Genomic DNA, 13,546 nt, shown 5'->3' on the forward strand with positions numbered 1-13,546 from the left:
AACCAGAGTTTCTGACCAGAGGAGCCTTCACTGTGATGGAAAAGTCTACTTGGATTCCTTTGAGAGGCACGCTGGTAGGACTTTGGATCCCAGCAGCTCCCCTGGCCCAGCACCAGGCGTCCTTTGCTCCCTGCTGCAGGGAACCCACCGTCTCTGACACGGCTTTTCCAGGCCTCTGCTTCTGTGGTGTCTGTGCTTCTCCCCTTTACCTCAAAGCTCTGCTTACTCATGGATTTCCTTGCCTCATGACATCTGATAATTCTGGATTCGTCATGTTTTAGCTTCTGCTGGCAATACTGAGTTCCTCTCTGTCTCACATTTAAATTTCTGCCTTCTCCAAATTGGGAGCCGTTGCCTGGTCCTCTTCATAGCAACCTGTCCTGGGCTGGTGAAAACATTAGTTCTGAGTGTACAGACACATCAAATCTAAAGCTTCCATGTCGTCCTTTCCATTGCACTCAGGGTGAGTGTGGACAAAGCTAAGGGCAGGCCTTACCCTCTCTCATCACTCACAGCACAGCTAATTCCAACTCATATCATTTCATAAAAAATGGACACATGCTTTTTAATCAGCCCTTTTTCCTCTTCTTTTGTCTCTCTCTACCTCTTCTTTTCCTTTTAGATTCAAAATAAAATAAAATATCATTATTAAGACTGTGATAGCACGGAATATTGCTGGTGATGCATTTTATTAATTTTTTTATTTTGAAATAAATTTAGAGTTACAGAAAAAATTGCAGAAGTAGTACAGATAGTTTGTGTATACTCCTCCTCCAGCTTCCCATAATGTTATTATCTTATATAATTTTGGTGCAACTGTCAAAACTAAATTAAGCAAATATAATCATCCTTAGCATTCTTCTAAAACAAGAATGATAGAAAGGGGGATAGGGTAGGAATTTCATTTGTAATTCCATAGGAATTACTTTACTGCATGTATGAGATTCAAGAATAAAGATACTATTTGCTAGAGAATAAACTTAACCATCATATCAATTCTCCCCAAATTAGTATGTAATTTCTTTATTAATAATTTAATAGCGGCCCTATACAATTTTAGGTAGCAGGGTTAGGGAGTTTAATAAAATAATTCAGTAATTAGTCTAGAAAAGCAAATGGGCAAAAAAGTTCCACGTTATCTGTAACTGAGTCGCTTTTCATAGGGGCTCATAGTCATAAGGATCTATTACTATTAACAATTGCTGGGGGGAGACCCCTGCCAGCTAAGGTTATGCATCTTGGAGGAAGCACCACAAACCGATAGAAAAGTGGATAAATTATTCGATAAGTAATATTAGAAAAAAATAGTACTGTGGGACAATATTTCCCCATCCTGGTCCTCCACCATTCAAGCGAGACCATTCTGGGCTCAGGATACAAAGTAGGAAATGTAACTAGAGACTTCTGGATTTGAAGCCTAAAGCCCTTATAGAAAAAGAAAGAGCTCTGAAGAAACAAAGCATCCGGGAGCAAAAATACCAAGGCCTCATTAAGAACCCGCAGCCAGAATCAGGCGACGTGATCTCAGAAGGGAATTTCAGGAGTGGGATTCAGGAATGTGTGTTCTCACGAGCACCCCGGGGATTTGTGCCTGGTGAAGTGGGAGAACCATTGGCTAGAGCAGGTTCCCCACCGGCTGCAAAGTAGACTCACACCCAGAGGTGAATAGATGGAGAGGGAGGGAGGGAAGCCCAGGCAGCTGCATTTTTTTTTTTCAAACTGCCAATGTGATTTTAATGATTAGTCCGAGTTGGGAACTCCTGATAAAGTCTTATTTCCTTCCCCATTAACCCTGGAAGACATTTTTTCACAATGTGGGCGATTTTAAAAGACTATCCAAGGTTGGTTGTCTCTGCAAACATCTAGTTTCCTTATTTTCTAAATTTCCTATAAAAAATTGAAAGGTGTGGGTGAGTTGGAAGACCTGTATCTAAGGCAGTGATCTGCAGAACGTGGTCCCCGGAACAGCAGCCTCAGCATCACTTGGGAATTTGTTAGAAATGCAAATTCTGTGTCCTACCCTAGACCTCCTGCAGGAGGAATTCTGGGTGTGGAGGAGGGGCAGCAGTCCACACATTTAACAGGCCATCTTGATGATGCTTCACTTTGGGGAAGCAATGAGTCTCTTGAAGAGAAACTTTCAAAACTACTGATACCTGGGACCCACCCCCAGATTTTAATTAGCCAGGTGTGTGATTCTTCAAATGGTTATAACATACAGCGAAGTTTGAGACCTTTTGAAGCTTCAGTAGAACTTCCCCCTGTCCAGAGCAGAATTGTCTTTCTAAACAAAAGGTGAGGAAAAGAGCCCTGACCAGTGTGCTTGGTTGGTTGGGCATTGTCCCATGCACCAATAGTCGAGGGTTTGATCCCCCGTCAGGGCACATGCCCAGATTGGGGCTCAATTTGGGTAAAGGGCATGCCGGAGGCAGCTGATCGATGTTTACATTGATGTGTGTGTTTTTATTTTTTTATATATCTTTATTGATTTCAGAGAGGAAGGGAGAGGGAAAGATAGAAACATCAATGATGAGAGAGAATCATTGATTGGCTGCCTCCTACTGGGGATCAAGCCTGCAACCCAGGCATGTGCCCTTGACCGGAATCGAACCTGGGACCCTTCAGTCCACAGGCTGATGCTCTATCCACTGAGCCAAATCAGTTAGGGCTACACTGATGTTTTTCTCTCTCCCTTCCTCTCTCTCTAGAAATCAATTTTAAAAAAATTTAAGTGAAGAAAAGAAAAACAAGTGTGTGTGTTTGGAGGTGGGGTAAATGGAGAATAGACAATGTTTTAAAAATAGTTGGATTTCAAGGTTCAGATATGTTTGTTTTGGTAGTGCATGTAACTTTGGCCAATATTATGATTTTTATTGCCACATTTATCTTTAGGAGACCAAGATAACCCCTATGATTGTAGTTGTATTTTTGTATATAATGATTGAAAATATTATATGAAGATTAGAAAATGAATTTGACTAACATTTTAAATGAGTATGCATTTGATTCATTACTGCTGCAACTAAATACATTTGAAAAATAGTAATATGTATGTAGAGCTATTAATTTTTTAGAAAATGCTTAGTACCCATAAAAACACTCTAATAATACTTTCAAGATGCCTAAGGATTTTCTTACTTTTATCTAAAAGGGCGAGGAGAGAGAGCTAGAGGGAGGGAGAATAATTATATTGATTTTTTTATTGCTTATCATTCCATGAAGTGACTGTCCAAATTTATACAATCCTTCCAGAAGGTTTGGGACCCACTAATAAATTAAATTATGCTCAACATATTATATTATTTTTTGCAAATATACCATCCATTTATAGTTCTATGATATCCTCTCATAATTATATTAATATATATCACCACATATCTCAGTTATGTTGGAAAAGAGAATACTTACCATGTAACCCCATGTAAGTCATTCCTAAATGGAATATTTCTGTCCTGTCATTGGAGACAAATTTCTCTAATAACTCTAATTTCTCTGAAAATATCGTGTTTTGGATATTTTAGGCCAGATATCACAATGTCCACTTCTTTCTTCTTTCTTCCTTTGTCCTTCCTTCCTTCCTTCCTATAAAATGTCTTAAAATCTAGCTAAGTTTATAGTTTGGTCTTTTCCTAATAATTTAAAGCCTCTAAGAGACATGGATTAAGTTATCTTCCACTTCGCTAAACATCCGTTAAAAGAACCTATCAAAGGCTGAAAATTCAGGCAATTAATTGACTGAAGTATATGATTTGCCTGACTTGTTTTCACTGAGGTTTGTTGAGTTTTGGAGAGAATTTCCCTAAATATCCTAACTGTTTCTACTTTGAATATCATGTACTTAAACTAAAACTTGCACTTCTTTTTAAACTAACACAAAGAGTAGACCAAAACTTTGGACTGGATTCCACCCACGAAGTGGGAAAAGAGCAGTACTTTTGCCTGGGCGTGTGGCTTTGCCTCTGGCTGCCTAAGCTCGGTGGCAGCCTTTTGGTGACAGGGTCAGTGATGCTGTGCAGGCCGGGGGTCAGCAGCTTCTCTCTGCTCCGCCTGGGTCTTTAGTGACAGGCTCGGGCAATCCCGGAAGGTGGTGTAGGGAATGGCAACATAGGAAGTGAATGATTCAAGAACAACAGCCCAAACAGCCTGGGCCATTAGTAAGGTGGCAGATCACCCTCCTATCTACCGTTCTTTTATCATTGAAACTCAGGCTAAATGATCACCATCCATTGGAATTTCTTCATAATTAAGTCATTGCCTTTGTGTGTGTACTTTCAAATATATCTATATTCAGGCACTTATCACATTCCCTTGGAATTATTTGTGTCCATATCCATCTGCCTCACCAGACCATGGACAGTGACTTCTCATCCTTGGACGTGGGAAGTGTCCCATGACTAATAACAGATGGAAGGCCAGCCATATGGCTAATGCATTCTGATGGGCATGAAGAAGAGAGCACACAAAATCATGTAGCCGCCTGATTGTATATGACACGTCCTCTATAACAACTCCCCCACTTCTATTATATCTCCTAAACTCAGCAATACAGATACTTATAATTTTCATGCAGCTCTGTCTTTAAATTTTCTAATTCACATACCCCCTCACTTTGGGAAGAGGACTGGCAAAACCAAGCCTTCTTTCAAGTCTCAGTTCATGTATCATTCATTCTCTTCCCCAAGAAAATCTGACATCACTCTCCATTGCCCCTCTTTCCAAAGTTCCAGAGATTATAATTGACTGAATGTCTCTCCTCTGTGCTCCCAAAGTAATTGTTTCTTTTAACTGACCAGTTTAATCTATGCTCTCAGTTTCTTCTGGAAGAGATAATGACTGGTGCCCACAGCATACTGAATGCTCTTTGACAATAGAATGCACTGGAATGCCCACATACTTCTGCACTCCCCTCCCTAAGATGGGTGCTCACCAGGATCCATTGCATTTGTTCCTGAAGCTATGTATGCCAGTTGTGTCTGTTACTGTAAATAAGTCATTTAGTAGATGTGACTTAAGTAAATAGTATATGAGTGAAAAAAAAAGAGTTGTGTTTTCTGTGAAAACAAATGGGTCCTTTGGAAAGATAAGCTGCTAAAAACTGTACTGGTGAATTAGGTATAGGCGAGAGAACAGACAAAGATGGGGAAGGGGTTTATAAAAATCTCGGAATCTCCTCTCAGATTATTTAAGTGCTCTTGATTTTTAAACTCCACCTTATAAAATCCCAAACTGGAAATTGTTGAAGACACCTTATGAGCGATTTTTGGAACTCCCACCAGCATACACATACCACAATAGAAGCCCTTAGCCCCACATCAAAGATTAGTGAAGTGCATGTGTTTTACATCAAAATAAAATGTCATTTTTCCCTGTCCAAGTCATGTATTGAATTGAAATGATTGGGGTCAGGGTGGGGGAACACTGTCTGTCTCCTTCACTAGATAGTGAGTTCCTTGAGACAGGGACCCCATCTTGCTGGTCTTGGTAGTACTGTGCTTGGGAAGAGTGGATCCTAGCCCACTTTCTAAGGCAGTGGTTCTCAACCTTGGCTGTGCAGCCAAAGTTGAGAACCACTGTAAGGGCTTCTTGACCCAAGGGAACTGATGAACTTATCTTTGTACAGCGGGTTTCAATCATTAGGTCCTGGTGCATCGTAGCCACTAGGGGGCAATGTAGCTGCATTTCTTTGGAATGATCATGGAGGGACAGTGCCTCCAAGCTTGTCCCCTAAAATGTGATGATTCCCCCGACCCCCACCCCCAAATGTGTTGGAGAACCTATGGCATAAATGTCTCACCAACACTGGCATTCTTTATATATATGTTTCCCTTGCTTATTTGGGTGAGCTGACTTATGCCATCTTTTCTAAACAAAAAGGACAAAGTCATAATCACCACCTCATTAAGTTAATTATTAAAGCCCATTGAGTTCCTGGAAGGAAAAACAAAAAACAAAAACCTCATGCAAATGTTATGAGTTAAATGTTGTGAGTAGTCTCAAGGATTATGAGTCGGTACAATCAGGGTAGGCTGCAGTGTTTTACAGTGGAGTATGGGAGGGAACATTACTGAGAAAGTTATGAAGAGTGTGTCCATGTGAAAGGACGAGCCCAACCCTTCCTCCTTTCTCCTGAGTGAGTCTTCTCCCACTTCTGATGCTCTGGAATCATAGACTCCAAAAGTTAAGTTGCTAGTTGCTCATATGGTTTCAGAAGGAATGTCCTCTCCTAAGGTAGTGAGATGAAGATTTCAAGACAATCCCTTTAAGAGAAAAACCGTGGGATGGTAAAGAAAAGAGTGAATATTTTGCCTCTTAGTGAGTTGCCATTGTTGCACTACAACTAAACTGACGATGTGTGATGTTAAAGGATCTTAAAACAACCCGCAGCTTAAGCCCAACGGAGCTCAGGCCTCCTATTTCACAAGTCTTTGGAAGCAGTAAAATAATATCTGTTCGAAAGTACTATTTGAGAATTAATCAAACCTAAAACCAGGTAATTTACAATTATCATGGGTCTTGAAGTAGTTGACCTAGAGGCTGCGGTGCTATGCACAGAGCATTTGGGGTTTGAGTCTCAGCTCTTAGTCTCAACACTAAGTTCAGATTCCCCCCTTCTCTCAGCACTGCAGGTTACATTGCCCACCTATAAATTACAGGGGAGTAGCCCTAGGAATTTACCTTTAACTTCCTTCTGTTTCAAGAATATGGGTTTGCCTCTAACTTTCTTCTGTTTCAGGAGCATGGGGGTTTTTTAAAGGCAATGTGGAAAAAAAACCACACAACAGTTATGCAAATTATTATTTCTCCATCGGTACTTAATTTACCTTTTCTCCTAGGGCAGGATCTGGCAGGGTTCAAGACATGGTTGGAACTGATACAAAAGTTTTTTTCTCCAATGAAATTACAATGGGATATTACTGTTTAAATCATATGAGTTCAAAACGTACTCATTTGTGTCCAATACAGAAACTCAAACCCAGTATTTGCCCTCTAGCAGTTGAAGGGAGTGGTGGCAGCTTACTCAAAATGAGTAAGAAAATAAATATACTGACATTTTGACACTGTGAAAACATGTAGGCTGCCTTTTAAGTTTTTGACTCCTGATTTATGTCTCTTCTCCATCTTCCCATGGAGAAGGGCAGTCAGTGAACACTCAGATCTTCAGGTGTCTGTCTGGAGAGCTGGCTGTCTTCCAGAAATACAATTAGAGTAAACTTCTCCAGTCCTCTCACAGAAGGACGGCCAAAGTTGGAATGAGCCGTGTGGCTCTTGTATATCTTCATGGTTCTTTCCCTGGGCTGTCCTATTCTGTTTGTGGCATTATGCAAGGAGCTAGGGTACAAAGGGGTGTGAGACCCAGTGATTGTCCTCAACGTGCCTGTCACTAATCCCAGCTCCTCTCCTCCTTACCTCAGCTTGTCCGGACATCTGGGCTCTTTAGTAGAGTTGCCTCATGCTGTCCTCTGATAAAACCTTGGAGCCCTGAGGTCTAGCCTTAAGCCTTCTCACCTTGGACTTCTGCTCTTCCCCACAGGGCCCATCCTGGTTGCCAAACACACAGAAACACTATAGGAATACTAGTATGGGGGGGGGGGGGGGGGAATGTGGACTGAAACGAGTCCCTGTGCTACCATTGGCCATCTTCTGGGGCTGGCCTCCTTACTTGACTTTGTGAGAAGGAGCAGGGCGTCAGCTGGCCCGTGTGTACCACAGGAAAATGTGAGCTCCAAAGGAGTGCATGCATGTAACCCTCTTAGCACCACGCCTGGCACTTAATGCATGGGCCAGCAACGCGACTACATGATGTTATCATCATCGTAAGTGATGATACAGGCGTAGAGAACCTGGGCTCTCCAGGCCGACGGCTCGGCTTTGAATCCCCTCACTTGGAATATCGCCTCGAGAAAGTCTGAAAGCCTCAACCGCTTCATTTGTAAAATGAGGAGGATGTAGGGCGCAACGCCTGGTGCGGGGGCGCGTGAGACTGAGGCGGAGTTCAGCAGAGTGAGGATCAGTAAAGCTGGCCGTCGCTGCTAGAGCTGGGCGTCCATGCCCCCCCTCCCCCCCAGCCCATGCCCACGAGTCCGGCGGGTTCAAGCATCCTTGTCCTTAACCAAATAAACTCTGGGTCCCAGAGGCAGGAAGACTTCCTGGAAGAGGCGCGGGGGTAGGGGGTGTAGGGGAGTGGGGGGGGTGAGGGGGGGGGGCGGGGGGCGGGGGGTGCCCTGGGACCAGCTGAGAGTGGGAAAGGAAAGGCCGAACTTGACCCCGGGCTCCGCGCCCGGCCTGTGGGTCTGCCCCTCGGGCTGCCAGGTCCTGCTTCGGACCCGAGCTGGCCCAGCCGCTCCCGCGAGTAGGGAGCCCGGCCTGACCCCGCCCAGGCGGCGTCCCGGTCCCCTGGGCTGGGCGCTGCCGGCGGAGCCGACGGGGCGGAGAGGAGCGCGGCGGGAGGAGGAGTAGGAGGAGGGGGCTGGTCAAGGGAAGTGCGACGTGTCTGCGGAGCCTTTTTATACCTCCTTCCCGGGAGTCGGGCAGCAGTGCCGCCACCGCCACCCGTGCGTCCTCCGCTCCGCTCCCAGGAACCGGGCTCCGAGTCCAGCGCGCCGCGCGCCGCCGCAGCCAGCATGTCGGGGGTCAAGAAGCCGAGGACGGTAGGCTTCGAGTCGCCCGCCTCCCGCTCCCCTCCAGCCGGGGGGCGCCGAACCCCCCGGGGCACTGGGATCCCACCCTCCCCGGGAGGAGGCAGCCGCGGCGCGGAGGCTGGGGCGCCGGGGGGAGGAGGAGGAGGAGGAGGGCGGGGAGGAGGGAAGCTGGAGAGCGGGCTCGGCCGGGATTCCCGGGGCAGCCCTCGCCGGCCTGCGCCCCTCCGCCCCGCGCCTCTAGGAACCTCCGCGCTCCGGAGTGGTCACGCCCCGGCCAGACCTCCGGAGCCTGCAGAGTAGGTCCCCATCAAGAGGAAGGACCACAGCTGGGATGTGTCCTTTCTTCCAAGAGCTTCTCCAGACCCGCCTTTTCTTCTGTAGGATACCGAGCGGGTGGAGGGCCGAGCTGGCCCGGCTTCTGCCAGGTCTGGCCTCTGGGTGCACGCCAGCGACGGTCATTGGAACTTTGTCCATTGACCCTTCTTGGACTCCAATGACGGACTTTCATAGAGGAAGCGGCAATTATCTAGACTTGCTGGAGGAAATTGCTCCTCTACACTGGCAGGATTTAACCCTTAGCTTAAGTCAGCTCCCTGTTGGCTCTGGTGGCACCTCAAGTTCAGTCATGGGAGACTCCTCGACTTGGAGTAAGATGAGGGGATTGTCTTGAGGAGGCTCCGTTTTATCCAGAATTAATCCAGGACATCGCTTTTATGGGAAACAGAGGGCTTGCCAAAGACAAAGGTTCCTTTTCCACTTAGCATAGGGACTTCTGTAAATTTCACGTCCTTAAATATGGCAGCAGTAATCATAGACTCAAGGAGCCTTGTGGTCCAGCGTTTGGACCACACCCAAGGTGGTCGGCAAGCCTTCTTAAGATCCCAGCCAGCAGTCTGACTGCTGGGCACTCATCTTTAGCTACCACACTGCAAGCCTCAGGTGATGGTGGGGGTAGCTCAATGGACTGACTTCTCTTAAATAGTTAAACTTGTGCTTGGCACATAGTAGGTGTTCAATAAATATTCATTACTGTAAGTAGTAGTAATGTATCATTAATGTATCAGTAATATATAATCGTATCATTACTATCCTATATAACAAAAGCCTAATATGCTAAGTGTCCAGTCATCCGTTGGCCATTCAACCAAAGTGTAATATGCAAATGATATGCTAAGGTCGCTCAACCACTTGCAATGACATGCACTGACCACCAGGGGTGGACACTCTGACCGGTAGGTTAGCTTGCTGCTGAGGTCCGGCTGATCAGGACTGAGATGGGCCCCACACACCCTGAAGCCCTCCCACGGTTCATCCTGGATGGCCAACCTCCCATATCCCTCCCCGGCGAGATCGTGCATCGGTGGGGTCTCTTGGCCTCGCCTGTGCCTTCTTAGAATCCAGGACCCCTGGGGGGATGTCGGAGAGCCGGTTTTTGCATGACAGTGGAACCACCAGTCACTATGATGTGCACTGACCACCAGGGGGGGCAGATGCTCAATGCAGGAGCTGCCCCCTGGTGGTCAGTATGCTCCCACAGGGGGAGTGCTGCTCAGCCAGAAGCCGGGCTCATGGCTGGTGATCACAGTGGCGGTGGTAGGAGCCTCTTCCGCCTCTGTGGCAGTGCTCAGGATGTCCGACTCCTGTGGGGAGCCAGCCTAAGTCGTCAGTAGGGCATTTCCCGAGGGCTCCCAGAGTGTGAGAGGGCATAGACCAGCCTGAGGGACCCCCTCTCTCAGTGCACAAATTTTGTGCACCGGGCCTCTAGTTAGTATTATATAATGCTTATTACTGAAATATCTTTAAGGAGTATTTGTGATGGGTTGGAGGAGCAATGGAAAATCAAGAATTGGGGAAGGAGAGTGAAGGGGCCATGCAGGGGCTAGAAGTGTGGGCTTGAGCAGTAAGGTAAAGGGGGCCCTGTGGTTTCAACAGACCACACTGGGCCAGCAGAGGAGGGTCCAGGAGGGAGGTGGCATCCATGTGAAAAGGGAGAATGGTCAGGATCTATCTGCCTTTATAGGAATGATTTTTATTTTAAAGTGGGGAGACTCTCAGTATTGTATATATTTTAAAATAGTGTCAAGTGAAAATCACTTGTGTTTTAGGCCTATTTAATTTGATTAATTTCTATAAAATTCTAAATGGTACCTTCTAAATGACAAGCTACTGTGGCATTTAGTTGCCTTTTTATGTCAGTGGAGTTTTAAAGCTTCCTCCCTGCTTGCATCAAGAATTCCTTCCCAGTTCTGCTGGGGGTGGGAGGGCTTTTTCAAGCATTAGGAGTGAAGGGGCCCTGGTCTTTCCTCTTCATGCCTCTGGTTAGCAAGAACCCGTGAAGTGGAGGGTTTGAGAACTTGGAGGGTTTGAGAACTGGGCTTTACAAGTTGATAGTGGGAACTGCAGAGTCAAGTTTTCAGAGAGAATTTGAGGGCTGAAGGGTTTGGGTTCTGTATTTACACATTTTGAGCCTTCTAGCTTTTGTTTCGGTGGTGTGTGTGGGGGGAGGTCTTTCTATAATCAAATTAACACCTGATATAGCTAACAGGACTTGTGAACTTTGATTTCAAGAACACAGTTATAATCCAGGCACCAGCACAAGTTCCCAGAAGGACCAGATAGATACTATAGGGTAGAGCAAGCCAGCTATAAATGTCTATGAAATCTCTGAAGCTTTAAATGTTCATTCAAAATGTATTTTGAAACCTTGCAGGCCAAACACAAATCTGTCCACCTGTGTGATTTCTCAACTAATTAATTATTTGACAGGTGAATCTTGCTGATATAGGAGGCTATCTAAAAGTGAGGAAGCATTGCATTATTTTCTGCATTACCAGCAGAGGACACACTACAGTCACTGCAGTAACTTCAAATATTTGTTGAGTCCCTACTGTGTGCTAGGCAGTACACTGGGGTGAATACATCTTTCCCAGGATTTTCTGTCATGTTGATGAATATAGCCTTTCAATCCAGACCACTGTGAGAAGAGTAAGTACGTAGTTTTGGTTTAAATAAGAGAAAGTAGGATGATTTTCTCACAAGCTTGAGAAAAAGAAAAAGAGACATGTTCTTTTATAAGGGAAGGTGGCACATTCCTTTTTTGGAAACCTAGGACACCTACATGTCACATCCCTTCCTACCCCCCTTGACTTACCTCCAACACTGGCTACCCCCACACCCCTTTCACACACACATAAACCTAGGAGAAGGAAGGAGGCAGACTGCTTCCAGAGGACTGGAAAGACAGGCAAAGTCCTGGTCCTTCCTTCTTGCATCATTTCCTGGATTAGCATTTTCCAAGGCTGACAGACAGTTACTCAAAAGGTCAATAAGGTATTAAAATATTTTCCAAAGGATCAAACAAGCCAGTGGTTGGGAAGGAAGTGAAGGGGTATTGACAGTGTAACACTCTTCATAAATGCAACAGATTGTCTAGCTCAGTGGTCGGCAAACTCATTAGTCAACAGAGCCAAATATCAACAGTACAATGATTGAAATTTCTTTTGAGAGCCAAATTTTTTAAACTTAAACTATATAGGTAGGTACATTGTTATTAACTTAATTAGGGTACTCCTAAGGCTTAGGAAGAGCCACACTCAAGGGGCCAAAGAGCCGCATGTGGCTTGCAAGCTGCAGTTTGCCAGCTAGGTGAAGATGCTGCCTAAGGCAAGACATGAATTTCATGATGAGTAACTATTGCAGCTTCCTAGAGGCCAGGTACTCAGCCACACTGTATTTCATTTCATCCCCAGAGCAGCCTTCACCCAGGAAACTGAGCCTTATCTTTTAGGGGAGGAGAAATGACAAAAGCAGGACAGGATTTGAATTCAGATCTGTCTAACTTGGAGCACAGAATGGGAGTAACAATGACTTACCCCTTACAACTGTTCTCAGGAGTAAATAACTCCTAAAAAGTGTCTTGTACAGTTCCAGGCCCAGAGTAAGTAGCTATTATTATTATTACACTGCTGTGGTCTGGCAAACAAGGAGAAGAAAGCACAAGTCATAACATTCTGAAGGCTCAGTAAATGACAGCCACCAGAATATTTATATAATCCTATATAATAAAAGCCTAATATGCAAATTGTCCCCTTGACCAGGAGTTTGACCGGAAGTTTGACCAGAGGGCGAGGCCACCAACCGCCCTCGGCCCCTCCTCCCAGCTGGCTCCACCCCCGATCAGCCCTTCCCCCAATCGGGGGTGGGGCCAGCCGCCCAACCGCAGGAAGGGAGGCCCTGGCCAGCAGTGGACAGGTGCTAGGGACCCTTACCTGTGCACGAATTTCATGCACTGGGCCTCTAGTATATAATAAGAGTAAGGAAATGTTGAAGTGTAGAGGCTATTTAAATCCTTATTGTGAAAAGCTAGACAGGAGACAAAGGTTGATAATTAGTGTAAAAATGCACCAGAGTAACCCAAATATTAGCAAGACTTTGCCCACCACCTTGGCCGAGAAAGGCAATCTGTGTATAAGTAAATTATGGACTAAATTCTTTCCACCCTTCCTGTGCCTTCAGCTGTTTCCAGTTCTACCTTAAAATTAATGTCCAATTCATGCTTTTCTCTTAAGATCATCTGTTTGGACTTTTACAGGTAAAGATAGATGTCCTTAACTCTGAGTTCAAAGTCTCTGAGGTAGATTTCCTTGTCTTTCATCACATTTTTGCTTCTGCACGTGGCTCTGTAGTTTGCTTAGGGGATAATTAGGCTTAACTCCAACATGGAACCTTTAGGGACTGAAAGTCTGGGAAAGGAATCAACAGTGTCAATCTCAGTCCTTGGAGATTACTGTGCGTTTCAAAATCTATCACTAAATAATGGACACTCACCGGTCCTCGTGTTGGAAGTCTTAGGAAAACACAGGAAGGAACAGTAAATACATAAATATAAATATAATGGCAGTTCAACT

General features: G+C 45.2%; 1 protein-coding gene across 1 annotated transcript in view; it reads left to right on the forward strand.

The window, feature by feature from the left end:
- The first annotated feature begins 8,363 nt into the window (after window positions 1–8,363).
- PAPSS2 (3'-phosphoadenosine 5'-phosphosulfate synthase 2) overlaps window positions 8,364–13,546 on the forward strand; it is a 70,689-nt gene continuing 65,506 nt past the window's right edge. The window contains exon 1 of the mRNA XM_059662728.1: window positions 8,364–8,648. Within this exon, the coding sequence (XP_059518711.1) occupies window positions 8,622–8,648 (27 nt within the window). The 5' untranslated portion in view covers window positions 8,364–8,621. The remainder of the gene's footprint in view (window positions 8,649–13,546) is intronic.

The sequence above is a fragment of the Myotis daubentonii genome, chromosome 13 (genome assembly GCF_963259705.1).
Source record: "Myotis daubentonii chromosome 13, mMyoDau2.1, whole genome shotgun sequence".
NCBI lineage: Eukaryota > Metazoa > Chordata > Mammalia > Chiroptera > Vespertilionidae > Myotis > Myotis daubentonii.